The 21,009-nt window shown below is 37.7% G+C and overlaps 1 protein-coding gene across 1 annotated transcript in view; it reads left to right on the top strand.

Annotated features, from left to right (window-relative positions):
* Positions 1–21,009, top strand: part of LOC140165859 (protein DEK-like) — a 36,035-nt gene continuing 15,026 nt past the window's right edge. Inside the window, exons 1-5 of the mRNA XM_072189193.1 lie at positions 1–116; positions 8,262–8,481; positions 16,627–16,782; positions 17,438–17,514; positions 20,535–20,629. Of these exons, the coding sequence (XP_072045294.1) occupies positions 75–116; positions 8,262–8,481; positions 16,627–16,782; positions 17,438–17,514; positions 20,535–20,629 (590 nt within the window). The 5' untranslated portion in view covers positions 1–74. The remainder of the gene's footprint in view (positions 117–8,261; positions 8,482–16,626; positions 16,783–17,437; positions 17,515–20,534; positions 20,630–21,009) is intronic.

Raw genomic sequence — 21,009 nt, 5'->3', positions numbered from 1 at the left:
GATAAGATGTGTGAGAGACTACGTTACCTTTGCCGCCATTTTGGAAAAGAAGACGTGAATTTGCCGAGGAAAAAATGTCGAAAGAGGTTGATAAAAGTATGGAGCATGAAGAACAGGTAGGGAAGCAGGAAATATAAAATATGAAATCTAGCTCCAGATGTGCCTCGTGCGTCATACTTCTTCGTATCTGAATAGCAGCAATTTCAGCATTTATAGTGTGATCAAAAAGTGCATGAGTGACTGTTGCCGAATTCGGCAGTTTGCACTCAGTTTGCACTTGATTGAATTATCATGTTATTCGAGGGCTTCACAGCACAGCATCATAAAATTGTGGTTGATTTACACATTATGATTATTGAAGTACAAATATCAATTGCTTTATACCTAAACAATGCGTGTATCGAATCAAGTAACATTTCCTCCAAATTTGTCACAGACACACATGCTGACATGGTATAAACACAACTTTACACAATGACTAATTTACATAGGCACAAAAGACCGTGTTCATGTACCGTTACTCAGCCAAACATGGCAGAGTAGGTCCCGGATGACGGTACATGTTCCCATCTCCTCAACGTTATACCTTTCCAACAAGGTCAGGAAAGAGATACGAAAAGCGAACGTCTAGACACACACAGAGATAGTCCGAATAATCAGACCCAGAACAAAATATTATTAATTTCTGACATGATCCTGTTCTGGGTCTGAACTGTTTCCATATGAAATCTTGATGGCAAATAGGACAAAAGAAGCACATGGTTCAACTTGACAGCTTTTTAATCCCATTCATGTTACATGAATCACGCTATTGTGGACCATCCTTCTGATACTTCAGTGTTTGGACAAGCGGAACGGTCTTTTGTCTACCTCTCTGTTTGTAAACAAACCAGGAGGTCGAAATCGTCCTCCTCGCCGAATACGAAAGTCAGCGTAATAGTACGGCACTAACACAGAGATAGGGATGTTGATCATGTTCGTACAATTTTGAAGTTCAATATTTAATTTAGCTGAAAGTTCTTTCATTTGAAAGATAATTAAATTACCTAAACAATAAGGGGTCAATCATGTTTCTAGTGCATATACTTTTGAAGTTACAGACAAAAATAGTGTCATCAAATTGCCCAAAATTTTATTTTGTGTGTGAAATTGACAGCTACAGCAGGCACATATGATATATGTACAACTAGCGGGAGACCCGCGCTTCGCGCGGGTCCCCGCTAGTTGAGTAAACTGGAGCGGTTAGTAAACTGGAGTGATTTATGGTAAACGGTGATGGTAATGATTGTGTCTTGGTGTAGATTGATTATTTATCCTATAATAATTTATATTAGGAAAACCTTACAGAAATATGCAAATTTTCCTGCTCCCTGCGCTCACAACATGTATATAGACCATTAAAAGGTTTGCAAATTGGGATCCCAAAAATTTGGCATGTGCAAGGGGTGGGGGGGGGGGGCAAAGATTTTTTGGCGGGTCGAGAGGGGGGGGGGCGCGATTTTTGGCGAGCCGAGGGGGGGGGGCAAGCAATTTGGGGGGCTTATAATTATTGCACAGCCCCTTATATTTAGAAGGTGCGACATTTGAAATGTAAAATAATACGGGGTTATAATGTAATAATCCCCCTGCTGTGGGGCCCCTCTGAACACTACAATCCTGTCTACAAAACTGTAGGGGCTAAAGGATTGTGTATAAATGTAATGTATAAAAATATTTCTCTGCCCACCCCCCTTGCCCAGGCCACCTCTGAAACAAATTTTATACCCCACCCCCACCCGCAGTGAAACACTGTGATTCTGTCTACAACACTGTGTTATAGGGTTAAAATGATTGCCCTCATTTTAAATTATTCAGTACAGGCAACTACTCTGACTCACATCCCTGAAACACAAAAATTCCTCTACTGTTTCAACTTGTTGGGCAATCTGGGAGGAACAAACTTACTATAACCCACATGAAGCTCTGTTACCAACATCACTGGTTCTGTAGTTGTTCAATGCATAATACTTCCAGGAAGCTTTGGCTTACCATTTAACTGTAGGGCCTACACATATTCATCATGTTCATAAACATTTATAATACCATGATGCACTGAACAATGCATTTAACACTGAAACATCTTTGTAAGTTTTAATAATAGCATAGGCCTGTTCACTTAAACTTCTTTCCTGCTATAATCAGTGAAAATGTTGTAAGGTTGTGCAATAGAACTGATTTATAATATTCCTTGTATAACCTGACCAATGTCCCTTTTTAAGCAACTCTAATTTGACATTCCATATACTAAAGCAGAACAGGGAATACCCCTATGTTTGACATATTATCAACCCCACTACATGTACATACATGTATAACTGTCTCCGATATTTGTTACTCTATGTCAATGAACTTTTAACACTCATAAAGTTCCCTGACCTTTGCATTAAACTTAATTAATTAATTGCTTACTCCTTAATTCATAAAAAATAAAGTATCCTATATTTTAAGTCATATTAAGCTACAAATGGAATAAAATGTGTGGAGTTGAATAATAGCGTGCTTTTATTGGGAGAGGGAGCCAAAATTTTTTACACCTTCCTTTTATTTATATAGATGCACACTACTGGATCTGGATCTGGATTTATAATCGGCACCGCCTCCTCTGGAGGATCATGCCAATGGGGGTTAGGGTCAGCTGTTTAGATTCGCTGGATTAAATGTTCTTTGAGTCTTTCTTTATCGGATGGTGTAGAAGGTGCCTCGATGACCGAGGGGGGCAGGGCATTCCAGTCAGTTGTTTTGGGAAAATAAGAGTTCTTATATACTTCAGTTCTTGAGTTGAGATGTTTATATCTTGCTGAATGTAAACGAGTGCTCTTAGTTGGAACAAGCCGTTTGTCCGCAGCAGTTACATTAGATCACCCTTTCTGATTTTATAAAAATTGGTGAGTCTAGCAGCTTCTCTTCTATTTTGAAGAGATTGCCATTCTAGTTCCTGTATGTGACCCCAGATGACCTCCTATTCTTTACTGTTAGAAAGCTGTTTTGGATGGTCTTGATTTACACACAAATTGCTTTTGAGCTAAATCGAGCATCGACTTGGTGGAACATGGATTGCACTATGTGATAGTTTATGAATCCAGTATCATGTCAGTACCAACATAAGTCAATATCACTTAGGTTTTGGTTGTCAAAATTAATTTTTAGTGATTTTCTCCATTGAGCCCCACAGTAAAGCCATTTTTGGACCGTACATGCACATTCCACTTCTCTATGCAGGACTATGGACGAATAGCGCCACCTATAGTGTGTGATGTGAGCTAGCCTAACAGAGAGAGTTTCATGATTTTTTTTCTCAGCACTGCCACCGAGCTCGGGTGCACGCATCCGGGGGGTGGGGGGTACTCAAGTTTGATTTTGGTAGGTACGTGCCGCTGAGAATTTGAAAGTGGATCCATAAATATACCAATTTTTCAAGAAATATGGACCCATATGTTTACCAAAAGTCAAAATTTGGCCAAATTTAACCAAAATTATCTTAGTTTTTACAAATTTTCCCAATTTTTTTTGGAAAATTTCGAAATTTTGGCTAGCCTAGATTGAGTAAAATGGATCGCCATGGTGACAAAAAAAATTATGCAATATGCATTACTTGCTTTTTTGTACAGTCATGAAATGTTGTATTATGCTTGTATAAGGCAGCCATTGTCAATTATCGCTGCAAAAAAAATGTAGAATTTAAAAAGAGATCATTTGCCCATAACTGTTAATTTTTGACCATTATATCAATCCTCCAGATTGCAAGTTACAGTGAATGGGACAAGGTGTTACCATGTGCTGTCGAATATGCTGTTATTTTTGTGTACCGTACAGCATTTTCTGCGAAATCGCAGAATAATGCTGTACGGTACACAAAATAACTTGTTATTTTCACGCCTGCATGTCCTCTCGCGAAAATAAAACTCACAAAGTGTATACAGCAGCTGAAACGTAATATTATTATAAAGTTGTGGTACATATTCAGTGTTGTGAGTCGGTAAATTACCGGTTAATTTACATGGTAAATTACCGATAATTTACCGCCATCTTAATTTACCGTGGTAAAATATGGTAAAATAAGTAAATTAAGTAAAATATGAAATAAAAGGATTTTTTTTATTAAAACTTCAAATAATATTGTTTTTGTTTGTTTGTTTTATAGAAGATGCCAATTTTGTTTGCAATATTTGCACAACTTACTTGAAATAATGATTTTATAGACCCCTAGTACTAGCTTCTATCTATAATTGCCCATTCATGTATATAGGTCCCATACTGTATAGACTAAAGTTACAAGTAGAGAAAGTGTCAGTGATTGTGCATTCAGCTGATCAACATATGTTCATTTACTGCATTTTCCCGGGGTACTCAGTACAAATGACCATACGGGGGCGTGCCGCAAACATGGGTAGCATTTTCAGCCTTCTGGTATATCAATGACCCCTTTTTCAAAGCCTATTTTGGTATTTTTTCATATGAATGGGTCCTTTTTTCAAAATGTTCTCATTTTTTTTCGGAAAACGGCCCAATTTTTCCCTAATCTAGCCAATATTTTCCCAAAATTTTGGGAAAATTTGTAAAAACTAAGACAATTTTGGGTAAATTCGGCTGAAAATTTTGACTTTTGGTATATCAATCGGTCCAAATTTCTTGAAAAATTTTTATATTTATGGGTCTACTTCCAAAATCTCAGCGGCACGTCCCTACCAAAACCAAACTTGAGTACCCCCCCCGGGTGCATTTTAACACTCATATACATGTACATGCAAGAAATAAAACAACACCTCATTATGAAAGCAGCACCCAGGGTTCGCGTTTTAATGCGTCATTGCGTCCTGGACGCAAAATTTTGAAAACGGGTAAATTTGGACGCACTGAATTTGAAAATCCAAGGAGGTTAGGGGGTCCAAAAAAATCTCAACTGGACGCATCCAAATCGCAGCCTAATTTGCTGTGTAGAAATAAAAATCCTCCCCATTTAACAATTATAACTATTTATTCACATAAAGGTGTCATTAATTTTCAAAATCGGCCACAAAAAGTCGTTGTTTTTCGGAAAATCCAAGGCGCCGTCAATTTTCAGTTCATATCGTTGCCGGTCATTATTTTAGCCTTCCAAAACTTTCAGAAAGTCCGGCTTTCTAGGCTCCAAATTGCATAATATGCACATCATTTTCCAAACAACTGTACCCCTAAAATGGTGAATTATGGACTAATTTACTTCAATAATTAATATATACACAGTAATAATGATTTGTGAAGTAGAATTTACAGTAACAGCAGCCGTTTTGGCTGTATCGCGAACTTTATGAGATCGAGTCGACCATCTTGGATTTTATCAGGGGGGGCGGCCAAGATTGGCTCAATTTTGACGTTGTCATTGGTTTTACACGTAAACACAAAAATGTCTCAAATTATTCCAAAACTGTACGTATGTTATTAAGCACTATTTTATCAGTCTAAATCCGCTGAGGTTCGCCAGTGAACCTCATTGTAAGTACTGTTTTTTAAGTTTTTTTTATGAATAACGCATACGATATGTTACGATATATACTGAAAATTTCCCCTCGTGTATCAATGAATTTCCGTGGTGTAGTGGTTACGGATCTCGCCGCATACGCAAAGGGTCCCGAGTTCGATTCCCTTCCCCGGAGATGATTAAAAAATTTTCTTTTTTTTTTTCTTTGAATTTAAAATTATTTATTTTCATGTGAAAATGTATATATTGCACTAGGAAATATATTTTGTGCATTTTTTTTCTGTATGGGGCCACCCGTACCGGCCAATAGAGCTAAGAACGGATCTTGGCTCCGGGAAAAAATAATTGCGTCCATCGTGCAGGCAGTGTTGCCGTCCTATTGTCTGTTTTGTTTACGCTTTTGGCTGTTGCCACATTGAATAATGTAGTCCACCATCGTCTGGATTTTATGTAAATAAAAAATATACTGCCCTCTACAGGCAGTATAGGCAGCAGGCGGTAGACATGGAATATATAGTTAATATAAAATGAAAAAATTAAATTAAATTAAATTAAATTAAATTAAATTAAATTAAATTAAATTAAATTAAATTAAATTAAATAAAAATAAATAAAAATAAACTGTTTTGGTATTTTTCTATTTTTTTTCAATTTTTAAAGATTTTGGTGTTTTGGACCCTTTGTTTTTAGGTTTGGACGCCCTGTTTTCAGCCCAAAGGTCCTGTTAAGGGGTCCAAATAATTTCCACTGGACCCCCTGTTTTAACCAGGCACCGCTAACCCTGGCAGCACCCCCTCCCAAGCCCCCTTGATGGTACATGTACTTCCAAATTTTGAGGGGTTGACCATGGCTTGACTATGTCATGAGCTTTCTATATTTCATAAACATTTAAGGAACTGTACTACTCAAGGTAAAATTGCCCATATTTTTGTCACAAATATGAGTGAACTTATGACTAAAGAATGGCTGTTTTGATTTCACATTATATAAATGCTCTTTGTCTCTGTTTTACCAAAGTATTCCCTGCATATTTTGGGTACCACTGTAAAACATCATCATTTCATTCTACATGTAAGTTGTGATTAGCATCCTTGAAGTATAGTTTAGTTTTAACCAGATCAAAATATTATGAATGACCAGGTACATTACCATCAGTCATGAGATAGGGTCTACAGTGGAATTTTTTTTGCATCAAAAGCTGTTCATTCAATTGAATTTGCTAGCATTAATGTTCTACCAAAACCATGAAAATGAAAATGGAATGTAGTTTTCTCTGATGTTATAGTACAAGACTCCTGTGCCAAGTACAAGCTGCTCCTGTATGCCGACGATAGTGTTATTATATCTTCAGACACAAACCCGGATGTGATTGCCCATGATCTTAGCTTAGATTTGAAATCCTGTAACAACTGGCTCATCAACAACAAATTATCCTTGCATGTTGGTAAAACCGACTGATTTTATTTGGCTCACGTGAAAGCTTAAAAAGCATCCAACTTTCACATTTCATACAATGATCATACCATTCAACCAGCTCCCTGCATAAAATATCTTGGGGTGTCACTTGACCAACATCTCTCTGGAGAAGTTATGGTCGATTCTCTCATTAAGAAAGCTACTGGCCGGCTCAAATTTTTATACAGACATTCTCAATTTTTCAACCAAAAGCTTCAAAAAATCTCTGCTCTGCATTACTGCAGTGTCATCTTGATTATTGTTGCACCTCATGGTATACTGGTTTGTCCAAAATTTATCAGCACAAACTTCAAGTTATTCAAAACAAGATGATTCGATTTATTTTGAACCTAGCTCCCAGAGATCATGTTGGTCAGGTAGAATTTGACTTAGTTAAACTTCTAGATATCCAAAACAGGGCTAGGCAGCTGAGACTCAACCACATGTATAATATTTTCCATTCACAGGGCCCTTCTTATCTTACCCAGTTTTTTACCAAAATTTCTGATATTCATTCTCATGCCACTAGGTCAAGCTCTTGGAATTTTCATGTCCCAAGAGTTGGTTCAAATACCAAAAATCTTTTTTCTACCATGCAACTCTTGATTGAATAACCTACCTTCAGATATCAAATCCATTCTGGACAAATGTACTTATAAACATGCTATGAAAAAATACCTGGCTAGAGTTGCTATGACCCATGAGTCTGCTGAATTTGTGTAGCTTACTCCTTTAGGTCCCCGCCTTTGTTTTATCTTATTGTTTCACACGCTCCCAGGCATCTTTTTGTTCTTTTGTGGGACCCCATTGGAATTAAGTCTACACAGGAAGCTAGACTTTATGGGTCATCCTGGCAATTCGGCATTTTGGTGTCTTTTTGGTGTGCAGCTTTTCAATGTGTAAAATTTTTGTATGTTTCATTGTACTATTTTATGTCGCTTTTGCCAAATAAATATGAATGAATGAATGAAGGCTCTCCACGTCTTTGTGTTGTTTAATAGCCTTTTAATATGAGAGAAAACATTGAAACACTTGTTAAAAATGTACGTAAATACTACATGACTTTTGTTTCACTTCTTACAATTTCGGCTTTATTTCTGAAGCTGATTTTCATCTTGAAAGGTATATTCAACAAAACAGGACTGTGTTCAAGAATCTATGTAGCTCTTAATATGAAAAGAATTGAATTTTTATTGTTCAATATAACTCTTTGATAATTTACTTATTTTACCATTTTTTACCGGTAATTTACCGCCATTTTTAATTTACCGGTAAATTAACAACACTGTACATATTATATCGCTGACAGGATTCCCCCATGGAGGCAGAAGAAGAAAGTAAGCAGAGTAATGGTGAGAAAGAAGAGGACAAGAAGGAAGCAGGAGAGGAGCCTAAGCAGATCTCACCGCAGAAGAAGACTCCCAAGAAAGTAGAGAAAAAAGACGAATCACCACAGAAGAAACCACAGGAGAAAAAAGAGGAGGAGGAGGATGGAGATGATGAAGACGAATCATCAGATGAAGAACAGTGTAAGAATTATTATCAAATGAGTCACTGAAATTCCAGTGTAGTAATTGGATTCCTTGCCCCTATAATATACATAACTTTTGTTACCAGTGTGTTATTATTTTTTGAGAAAAATGCAAAAATAGTCACAAATTAGTACCGCCTTAAGGGGGTACTACACCCATCACATTTTTTTGCAGGTTTTTTGCATTTTGCGAAGAAATGAGAAAAAAAAATTGGTCAAAGTGGTATGCAAAATGAAGGGGCAAATCTTCTCGTTCTATTGGTGGCATTGATAATAATGTAGCTTACATGCTTTTAATGGTACAAGCCAAAGAGAGGTACATGAGGACCTTGTCACAATTTTGATCATTTTAACAATTTCAGAACTGATACCGTGAATCCACTTACACACACATATTATCACTTATGGCAGACTCTAAAAGTACCAAAATATTTTTTTTTGGAAATGCATTAATTATGCACAGCTTTGAAAACAAAATTATGCATCAATTTCATGTTATCAATGAAATTAAACTTATTTTCCCCTTCCAGTTGACAATGATATGCAAAATTTGTGTTCGCAAGGCAGCACATTTGTTTCAGATTTCATAAGGTTGAAATTAAAGAACAGTCAATTCCTTGGTTTTCAGTATTAGGGTGAATTTGTGCTCAGTTTTCTGAGAAAATAGAAAGCTTACAAAACGCGATTTATATGTGTGTGGCTATGTTCACAATGGTAACAACTTGATATTAAACTGATGGAACACCCTTCTTTATATTTCGTCACTTACCTGTTGCCTACGATTATTCCTTCCATTTGAGAAAATCCATGTTTAAATCACGGTGAAAAACACTTAAAATCAGTGCACTCACAGCTCGGAAGACAAGTGACACACAACAATGCAGGACGCCATATTTACTAATTGGTTAAGGTTGGGCGGTATCTTCTGCTTAATTACTCCTCAACGCTACAATCGTAACCAGGCGAGGAGGGACTCGACACTGTCAATTTTCCGATACGCGTATACGATACGGTATACTTAACAGAATAGGCCTAGGCCTATAGAGTTATTTTATGGAACGTATTGACAAAAAATATTCGAAAATTGAAAACAAAAAATAAACAAATATTCTAATCATTCATTCTCTATTAGCGACTTCAGGTAGCGAATAAATTGTGTGGTAGGCCTAGACTATCTCCAACTCTAGTGTGATGCAGAATTCACTGCTTAGGGGGCTGGCATTTTCTTCGGAAGGGGGGGTCCCAAAAATACTGGGGGGGGTCATAGAATTTTCAGACCAAAAATACGGGGGTAGGGTGCATCAGGAGCCCCATGATTTTCAGAAATGTGTGCATTTAACTTCTACCTACCCTTAATTTGTTCCACTTCCTAAATGAACCCATCATACAAAATTTGGTTGAAATCAATCATTGTAAAGGGGGTCCACGGGCCAATCAAATATTTGTCGCAAATGTATTACTCTGTGCAAAAGGCAGCTATTTTAATGCAATAAGTTACTGTGAGAAAAATGGCTCCCATATGATTTATTCTCTATGCTTGCCTTATTTGATGCTAGTTACTGATACTTTTTCACATTTTGACTCCACACAATTAAACATGAAGCAGCTATTGTATGGACAGTGACATAATTAACAATAGCTGCCTTATGATTGATGTAATACATTTGGAATGCATCTGTAAAATCAGCTACTATACTTGAGTCATAGAAACCAGAACAAAAAAAAAATTGTAACTGCAGGTACATGTAAGCCAGAAATAGATTTACAGGAACACAACTTGTAACACAGTTTGGTAGTGTGTAGTTTTGGCTGCTCCAAGATATTAAAGTAGTTTGAACTCATAACTCCAAGCTCAGCACAATCATTTACCATATTCTTGGCATCAATATAACAACAGAAGGTTTTGGTACGCAGCAGACTTTGGGTCAACTTTCAACATCCTCTGCATGCAAGAAACTCATGATCTATCTGCAGAATTTGAAGGATGAACCAAGAATCATGGCTGGTAGTAGACTGCTTGATGTCTCTTAGTCACTTGAGTCACTTGGGTTTCCCGAATCCAGTACCAAAACGGCCACATGTTGCTGGTATTACCTCTGAAGGCTTAACAGTCAGGAGTCTAAGATTTAACAGTCAGGAGTCTGTCAGCTAGTCGTTTCACCTCTTGTGGTAGGCCTATCTTGCTACTGAATAGTGCAAGGGTTGCCATTTCTGCAGTGAGATACCACAAATGGCGTTGGGATGCTCTGATTCAGGGTTCGATTTAACTGGTGTCATGGAGCAAAATGCTCACCATTTTGGACAACCTGCTACACAAATTTCAGCTTGTATAGCAATTTTTTACAATGTAAACATGCTAATATTATAAGAACATCACCTAAATAAGGTTTCCGCTAAAAATTGCTACGCACATTTTTCAAAGTAAATCGAACCCTGCTCTGATTGCACTTCAAGAAACCACAGGATTCACATATTTACACATTAACTGACAGTGATACAGTTTCAGATCATTCTAAGGGGCATCAATGACCCAGAACAGTAACAGTCTGGAATAAACTATTGTACCACATCACCATAGTACAGGAATCCTAACAAATTCAACAAAGAAGCAACCAACTACATTTGTACCTAAAGCAACTCCAATAAAGCAATCCCATGTGCACATCAATTCCAGTCCATCTGGCTTCACCTGAAGCATTGGGCAGGATTGAGCCAGAAACAGAAAATGGCAGAATTACACATAATCCCCCAGGAACTATAATAGATAATGGTAGCAAAGTCCTTCACTTTTGGCAGCTACATGCCTGCTACATGTAGTATTGTGTTGTACTTGTTCCTGTGGGAGTCGAAAAATTGCCAATTCTAGCTGACAGATCTTTATGGTATACAATGTTTAGCTTTGTCATCCATCAGGTTTTGTGAAGCGCTCCAGGTCACTTGTATCTTTACCGCCCAGGAATACAAGACATAGCTATGCAGTCATGATAATCATCTCTGTGAAGATTTAACTCAGATGTTAAGGTATTCAGAGCACCAATAGCTTTCCATCCTTCCATCATCGTCTTAGTGTTTTCACTGAAATGGGATAGGTTCAGCTGGGTAACTGCTGGCTGCTCATTCTTCTATGGCAGCAGCCTAAAGCTCAAAAAATATATATGGCAGCTATTATTTTGCACATATTAAACTCCAAAAAAGCTGCCTTATACTTCTTCAAAAATAATATTTGAATAAATGAAGACTCATTAGTACATTAGTACAATGAACAATTATCATAAGGCAGCCACTATACTTGTTATGTTAATGAATGTTATTCAAATAGCTGCCGTATGTTCATAGTGGAGGACATAGTCCTCCAACTTCCGGCGTACGGTGGACCCCCTTAGCGACTTCCGATTTCATTTAAATTTTACAGAGGTTATTTTTTTCACTAATGGAACATTTTAAGACTAGGTAGAAGTTAATTGCTTACTATGAGGGCTCCTGATGCACCCTAACGGGGGGTTATAATTTTTTTAACACCCAAAATAGGGGGGTTATAGAATTATTAAGGGCTGGTGAACTAAAATTTTTAAAAGAAAAGCACGCCTTTTTTTTATTAATAATAAAAAATTTACCGCGCTCCACACACTTTCTTCACTTTAAAGTTTTGACGCGCTCCGCCTTAGTTCCGCAATGAATAATTTTTCTTGAGTCTGTGTAGTTGGAAGGGGGTCATAAAATTTTTCGACCGCGATAGGGGGGTCGTAAAATTTTTTGCCCATGATAGGGGGGTCATAAAAATTGACTCCGGTCACTGACATATTTGTGACCCCCCTTCCAAGAAAATGCCAGCCCCTAAAAGCATGTGAAAATTACTATACGGGCCCGCCGATATGCAGGGTCCGTCACATTTTGCCACCGTGACCAAAGTCATTATTAAGACGGACAGCATACCGACTTCATCGATTTATGCATGTTTTTACCATGTTTACGAATCTCGAATTTTGCAAATTGACTTCTGGCCCTTTTTTTTTGATTGATTGATTGATTTGATTGGTGTAAAAATGATGCACCAAATGGCTTGAATTGGACCTTAAATTTGTCAAACTTCTCAGGAGGGAACATCTGTCCTCAGACAGGCCCCCTTGCGTAGCGGATAAACATATGCCCATTTTCGCTCTTCTTTCGACTTTTGCAAATTTCCTATGTTGGACAATTTATAGGGAAAACTTGTCCACGGAAGGTTTCATGGACCGTCATTTTACAAATTTGCGGCTTTTTCAAACTAAAATTTTACACACTAGTACCAAAATGGTCCACCAAATCACTTCAATTTAGTCTTCATTTTACCCTCCCTTATGTAATCGATATACAAGTGGCCATTTTCGCTTCTGCTTTACCGATTTATGTTTAAAACAATTTATAGGCCTACGATATTAGGGAAACTTGTCCACGAAAGGCTTTCACAAATTTTCGGCCGCCAAACTAAAATTTTACACTAGTAGGCCTAGGCATAATAGTGCCAAAATTGTCCACCAAATCGCTTCAATTAGATCTTCATTTTGCACACGTTTTTTTTTATTTCTGAGGGGGGAACATCCTCCCTCAGACAACCCCCTGCGTCGCGCAAGCGCGCTCCGCGGCCATTTTTTTTTTTTTCATTTTATTTTTTTTTTCTACAAATTCGACCCACACCCCCTGACTGCTCTAGATCGACAAGCGGTACCAAAAGCTGGTATCGCCCATCCCTATGGAGATTAGACCCTCCCTCGGGTCCGTGGAGAACGACTGGTAATGTAGATTACATAGCATTAAAAATCAACCCAATACACGGACCCTCCCAGTCTGTAGGCAATTTGACTTCCAGCTCCCACAAACTGCTGGAAGTTCACTTTTACGGATTTGGAGTCACGCAATCTTTCTATATACCACGCCCATGTTTTCACTACATTAACGTTTGTGTAAGCGACTAAACAACGATATTGTATCCGACCAATCAACGCAGCTTGGCAGCGCGGGATATTTGAAAAGGCTTCCCTAGCTAAATAATGTGCAAACATTTGCAAACCGCACGCCGATAATGTACGCAATATGGACAATAGGCCTAAGTCCGAGTCGAGTGGTTGCCTTTTATTATTGCGCTGCATATGGGTCTATCAGGCGCGTGCCACTTGAGCTCAATACCTCTCAGTTGTTGACAAGTGTCCCATCCGATCTTAAGCGTCACATCCCGCGCATAGCTTTGTGCTACCATATTTGAATTGAAACTGGGGCGGGCTTTCAGAATTGACATCGAATCACCGTGCTTCGTTGAACGAATATTTGAAAGTGAAATCTCTAACAGATTGGACCAGTCTCGGAATCAGCGCTCAATGGACTTTCGCGTTCACTTATATTATACGAGTATATTTCTATATTGCTGCATGGTTGACTGTGGTGGGTGTAATTAGTGGCGTCGATTTGTGGATGAAGAGGAATGGGTTTTTGGCATTGAAGAAAATAAGGGGGGAGTTGGCATTTTTTTTCATAGGGCATTACGTAATTATTTATTGTTACATTATCCAGAGATGGAACCGAACCGAGACTGGGGGCCAGTCTATATGGAGATTGACTACGTACTCTCGCTAAATAAAAAATCCCTTAAAAAGGGATGAATAAGCGTCCTTATCAACCAATCAACTTTAAGACAAATAGGTGAAAAACGATGTTTTTTCATAATTTTTTTTATTTCACATGATCCGTGCATATATCGCCTAGCTATAAATGGAATTTTTTTTTAGACCAATCAAATCAACATATGGGTGTAGTACGCCCTTAAGGGGGTACTACACCCCTGCCCAATTTTGTGCCTATTTTTGCATTTTTCTCCCAAAATTATAGCGCATTCGTGACAAGTAAGATATGTATATTATAGGGGCAAGGACTACAACTACTGCACTGGAAATTTTATTTCAGCACAGACAACAGATGTGGAGTTACAGTGAAAAATGAGGGAAAACCAATATTTGATCAATAAATCAATAACTACTTGCTTTGAGTTGCTAAATTTTAAGTACAGTAGTTGTAGTCCTTGCCCCTATAATATACATACCGTATCTTACTTGTCACCAATGTGCTATAATTTTTGAGAAAAATTCAAAAATAGGCACAAAATTGGCCAGGGGTCAGGGTGTAGTACCCCCTTAAAGGGATGTGGTATAATCTGTTCATGTTCTGTTTTCTATCTTATATTGAGGCCAACCATTAGAACAATATGTTTCCTAATTTTAAGTAATGTATTGCTCCAGCAATTTTGATATTAGAAGCAAAAAACGTGTATAACATTTGTCCCATAGGATAAAAGTAAAAACATACTTCTCCGGTGTAGCAACTCATCACATTTTTGTTCAAACTATCTAAACGGAACATATTTTTTCACATCGGTTCCAAAATTAGGGAATTTTCACATATGTGCGGTTTTTAATAGCTTGTCTATTCAAAAGCGTTTTTGTCACCATGGGGTCCCCCTGTTGGTTTTGTTTTGGCTGGGTTTTTCCTCGATGTTCGGGGGGAGTAAGGCAGGTTGTATTAATTGCCCCAGCCAGGCCGCGACAAATTTTATTTTTTAGCTTGCCCGATCGGGCAGGCAATATCCAAAATTGGTTGCCCGAAATTGCCCGAATTAACCCATATTCCCGCAACAATTGTCGACAAAGTCACATACCGTACTCATCATGCAGTGCAGTGCATAGTACCGTAAGTGTGCCGAATTTGGCAGTTGCATTCTTACGGAAATCCAATACTTTTCTCAGTTAAGTTGATAAATAAATGAGTATTCATGAAAAATAAACATTTCATTCAATTATTTCACTGTTTGTTTCTTACATGTGGAAAATAATGTTTATTTTATGTGAAATTTTGTCAGTAAAGTCACGGCGATTTACGTATTTCGCCAACCACTAGTACATCTCAATCTCAATCATATGCAAATACATGGCCAGCTGACGCCATTGACGCCATGATATTTGCACTGAAACAGGTTCTATAATTGGCCAAACTTCCTATACGTCACGTAACGGCATGATGTTCATTAGCATATATACATGTAAATGTCTGCAAGTCTGGTGTGGGATACGAGTGCCTAGCGAAATTTGAGTTCCATTTCAAGAAGTTTTCTACTTTGTTTTGACGTTTTTTTACTTCTGTGAACACGCCAAGTTGGACAGAAATACTCCATTTTAAATCATCAAGCTTTAATTGGTTTAAATTTAGACTTGCCCGATCGGGCACAGCTCTTCAGAGTTTTAATTGCCCGACAAAAAATGTGATTGCCCCGGGCTATCGGACAGGCGATTTGTCGCAGCCTGGCCCCAGCTCAAGCCATATCAGTAATGTCACCCTTGTGAGGTAGTAACTGCGGCGGGGCTATTTTTTCCCCTTCTTGATTGGCTGCCTTACGACTTTGCCAGGCTCGGACCAATCAGATCTCTTGTTAGTGAGCGCCTGGTACTTGCGGTTTTTTCCTCTCCTCCTCATTCACTTTTTTCGGCTGGAGCGGTCAGGTTCGCTTGAAAATCCCGCCCAACCCACCCAGTTTGTAGCTGGGGGAGGGTTTGGTGGGTCGTGTCCCAGACCAGTGGTGTTTGGGGGTAGCTGGCCAGGTCTGTGCGCAGTCCCCGTTCCGGGTGTGGGGGTGGGCAGGCAAGATATCTTGCAGCCGTGTGCTCAGCCAGGTATGGCATGTTTTTCAGGGGGATCAGGGTCTGGACCGTGTCTTTTTTGGTAGTTTCAATGGTCGTGTCCGGAAAATATTTGGAGGTGTGTTGCCCAAGTGGGATCCACCATCAAAATCATCAAATAATATGTCCAGAATCCGTTCCCACCTTTTTGTTCCCTATCAATGGGTAATCTCTGTAGATAGTCCTACTTGTTCGTGCATCAGTGTGGTGCTCTGACAGTTTCAGCTAATTCCGCAAAAAATAAATGTTAATTGGGTGGTATCATAAATTGGCTGTGTGATGAGTTATTTTTCTCTCTGTGCATGTAGCCTAAGACCCTCTGAGGACAAACCCCTGGTAACCATTACATATTTTAGCTATGTACAGCCTATTTTGTTTGGATGAAATTTGAAGACTTGTCAGGCAATGTCAGCTATGGTTTATTCTTGTGTTTTCTTTTATTTTAGTGGGCTCATTGGAGGGACCAGTACAGATTATGAAAGGCAAGAGAGAAAGGAAGAAGACAGAAAGACTTGTATTTGAGGAGGTCAAATCGCCACAAGAAAAGGTCATGGGTGAAATAAAAGAAGGAAAAGGAACAAAGCTAGGAGAAATTCCAAATGGTAAGAACTATGTATAAATATTTACTCACAGGAAGGCTGAAACGGCTCGATGATCATTGAACCTAAAACAGGGGAAAAGTACCATTTTGGCATTTGCGAGGGCAGCCAGGCAATTCTGCTAAGGCCTGCTAGGGCACCAAGGCAATCACATACATGTACGGTACTAAAGAATACATCCAAAGTTACACATTTTGAAGGGCACCAAGGCAAAGGAATGGGGCACTTAAGGCAATTACCATTCGGTGCCTCGGGTTATTTTTTTTCCCTGCTTATAAGAAGCTCCACATTCAAGCAGAATTCCTATTACGCAGAGTACAACCTTGCCAACAGCAATTGTATACTGGGAGCAGCATAATGCGTTAACAACCGCCAATCAGTGGCATGATTATATGGTGGACGCTTAAAATACACAAATACAGGGAGGGGGTCAACTATAAAGCAGAACTTGTTTTTTTTTAACTTGAACTTTTTGGAAAAAATGTAGTGCCCCCATTATGGTTATTATTCTCATCCAATTTGTGTACCTTCTCTTTGGGAAGAAGTTGTGTACTGGTGGCAACCTGTCAATCTGCAATTCTTTGTTCTTCATGACGACTTTTAGATATTAATACATTTAAATGTTGTAACCTTTTTTTTTCTTTTGTTATGTTTACAGTCAACTTTCAAATCAATAGAACAAATTCCGAATATCTGAAGCCGGTGAATTCTCTGTTGTTTGGCTTTATTGGCAAGGTAAGTACTACTTTGTAGGTGAATGGCAACAAGCCAGTTTCCTTTCTCACGAAGTAAGGGCTAAGAGTAAAATTGTACAATTGTGTTTGGGAGTGACCTTCTCTCTTTTCTCTTTTTCCTAGCTATTTTCTTCCATTTCTTGCTTTGTTTATCAAAGCTATCTAGGCCAGCATGCATATATTAGCCTACACTGGCTATCCAGGCTTGTGCATTTGTATGAGCTTGGAACAGTCCATGGTTTTCCATGGATTAGCATGTGTTCCTCACGGACCAACCTGGGTAAACAAACAAACAAACAAACAAGAGTCTAGATTTAGAATTTAATGTATCTATTGATCCTGTGAGTTGTTTGTGAACAGATTTGTATGCATTGGTACATCAAGATTGTCCTCTTTATGCGCACTTTGTTGGGGTGCGCGTGCATAGCATCAGAGTCTGCAAAAGAGGACACGTAGCTGCCAAAACCAGACTGTTCATACTGACTGATCAGTGCCAGAAGTGGGTAAGAGCAATAGCTGCCCTGTGAAAATTTGGCAATTTACATACAGTATGTTGTACTCATCTATACATGACAGCTACACATGGCAGCTATAGCACTCAAACACTTCTGGCACTGAGCAGTCGATACACACACTTGTTTTTCTTGTGCTTGTTCTTTTGTGACTGATCGACCTATGGAACACTGGTTGCATTTGTGTATGGTCATTTTCACAGTAAAGGGTGTAACTTTTGATTTTTTGGGTCAAAATTTCAAACCACTTAAATATGTTTCTGTTTACTGAAATCATGTATAGAAGCAACTTAAATTCCAGTAAAATAATGTTTCAAGGCTAAACCTTTTGATTTCTAATAAAAAAATTGACATTTCCATAACATTTTGGTTAAAATCTAAGAAAAAATGTATTTTACATAACCTCAGAAAATTATGACATGAAAGCTGGAATACATGTGAAATCCCATTCCAAAGTAAGTCAACAGATATAAGTTAAATTTTATGCCATGTTTTGCTATGTTTGTAATTGCAGTTTTGAAAATTTTTAACATCAAGTGTCATTTACAATGGAAATTTCCAAACCTTAAACATATTTTTAAGTTTTAATTGGGTTCCTAAAATAATTTGAATGTCTAACTTCATGTACAAATACTACTTGATGAAAGGAACCTCCCAGCCAAGTTTCACAGAAATTGGAGTTATTGTTTAGAATTGGCAATTCAAGCGATTTATGTTTCGGAGGCTTCAGTTAACAACACAGGTGATCATAAAAGTAAAATATTTGGCTAACCACTACAAGTTGACATAAAAAAATAGGTAATAAATATCACAATTACTAATTTTCATGCTTTGCTTCTAAGTATTGAATTTCAGTTGTGACAAAAATTAAATTATCACAGCAAGTCATTTTTTTTGTTTCAGAGGCTTCATGTTAACAATTGTTAAACATTGCAGAAGTAGTTTTTTTGAAAACAACAGTGTTGGGATCATCTAAGCTGTTATTTTCTTGTGTATATTGAATCAATGATTCTATGTGGCAGATATTGTAGATTTATCACATGTTAATTTTTTCACCCATTTGTTAAGTATGGTGTTTTTTGCATTTGAAGCCTCCGAAACAGGCTTTTTTGGGTATCAGTATATTTTTCAAACATTAACCATAATGTCAAAATTTTTTTTAATTTATGACATTCTGCACATATGAAGTAATAATTACAATGCAGATATCAGTATGAAACACAACAATTTAGATATGCATAGATGATAATTAATCTTATTGTTGTTTCGGAGGCTTCATTTGTTTCGGAGGCTTCAATTGTTAACGGAAAGTTTGTATTGGGTCCCATTTTCAAACGGTGATATATATCTCCACGATTTAAAAACATGTGACTTGAGGATCTACTTTGCTACATTTTGATAAATAGATTGGATGAGCTCTTTTATTTATATTTGCACAAGCTTGCTGAACAGTTTGTTTCGGAGGCTTCAAAAAGTTAACGGAAAAACGGCTCTTTGAAGTCAAGATTTTATAAAAATTTTAAAAGCTTGCAAATCGACTAATTTTTGTTACCCATTTCAAGTTAAGATAACAGCTGTTATGAATCAAGAAGAAGTGAAGAAACAACCAAGAATTATGAACCAAAGCTACACCCACAAAATTTGTTAACAATTGTTAACGGAAAATGAAGCCTCCGAAACGACAAATATCGAAGTCCGGTTCTCAAAAATGCAGGGCTGTTCACAATCAAATCTAATGTGGCAGTGTTTACTGAACATATGACTGTACTTTCAGGATAAGAAAACTTATCCATGAACTAACTGAAGAAAACACAGGGTTTTACAAAAATGTTACTGTTTTTTATAGTTTTTCAAAATGGCAATATTAAGTACATTTAAGCCTGCTAAAACTGAACGCAGTAACTCCCAAAGCTGATTATGCTACCCAAGGTAGCTGCTAACTAGATGACTTATGTGGCCAAAAATCATGGAATTCTGTGGCTTTATTAGAACACTACGGATTAAAATGTGAAAAATCCAAAGTTACACCCTTTACCGTGAAAATGACCGTATGTCATGGATGCAGTACTTTGGCATTGGGAGCTGGGACGCCTATTACCCAAAATCATGCTACCAGGGTTTACTATAACACACAATCACACACTTTCTGTACCCCTTCAAATCCAAAGAAAGTGCAACGCGTACAAAATCTTGAAAACGTACACGTTCATATATTCAATGATTTGATATAGACGATAAAAATATACCCTTTTGTTATGATAATGAACCATGGCATTATGGATGTGTCTAGTAGGGGCACGAGTTGGTCAGTATTACAAAGCATAATTTTTGCCCCCCCCACGCATGATCAGTGTTTTTCATAACTCTTCCTAAAAGTTCTATTGTCAGATGGATGGGCAGTTTTGTATATATTTATATATTTGTTAGCCAAAACCCATCCCCCGAAGTGACCACTGGTCTAAGAGGAGATCTATTCAGGCTTAATATATTGTATTGTACTTTTCCACAGATGACCATGGTCAAGAGGAATATAAGACAATTTTCTGGTTTCACATTTGAGAAAGATGACCCGGAATACAAGAAGAAAGAGCAAAAGTTATATAAGTAAGTAGTGGTGACTTATGTGTTTAAACTTTTAAAACCTGATGCACAAGCATGCCAGAGTATAAAAAATGTGTGTTGAGAAATGACTCCCTTGTCATGACTTTCTTGAAAGGGCCTAGTCCAACACATACAAAATCTTGTAAATAGGCGTTCATATATTCCATGATTTGACTTAAAAATACCCCATATTTTCATCTGGGGTGATATAAGATGAAATTTACCCTTGTTATTATGAGAATGAATTATGGGATTAGGGCATTAGCTTGGGGTGGTACAAGTCATTAGTAAATTTACTAATGAAAAAAAATTGAGACAAACATGTTTGGTCTCATGGTGAAAAAAAAATTCAAATCACACATTGTTAAAATCAAAAAATACCC

This window comes from Amphiura filiformis, chromosome 12 (assembly GCF_039555335.1).
Source record: "Amphiura filiformis chromosome 12, Afil_fr2py, whole genome shotgun sequence".
Classification (NCBI taxonomy): domain Eukaryota; kingdom Metazoa; phylum Echinodermata; class Ophiuroidea; order Amphilepidida; family Amphiuridae; genus Amphiura; species Amphiura filiformis.
The sequence above is the reverse complement of the archived record's forward strand: the minus strand, read 5'-3'. Positions and strand labels throughout refer to the sequence as shown.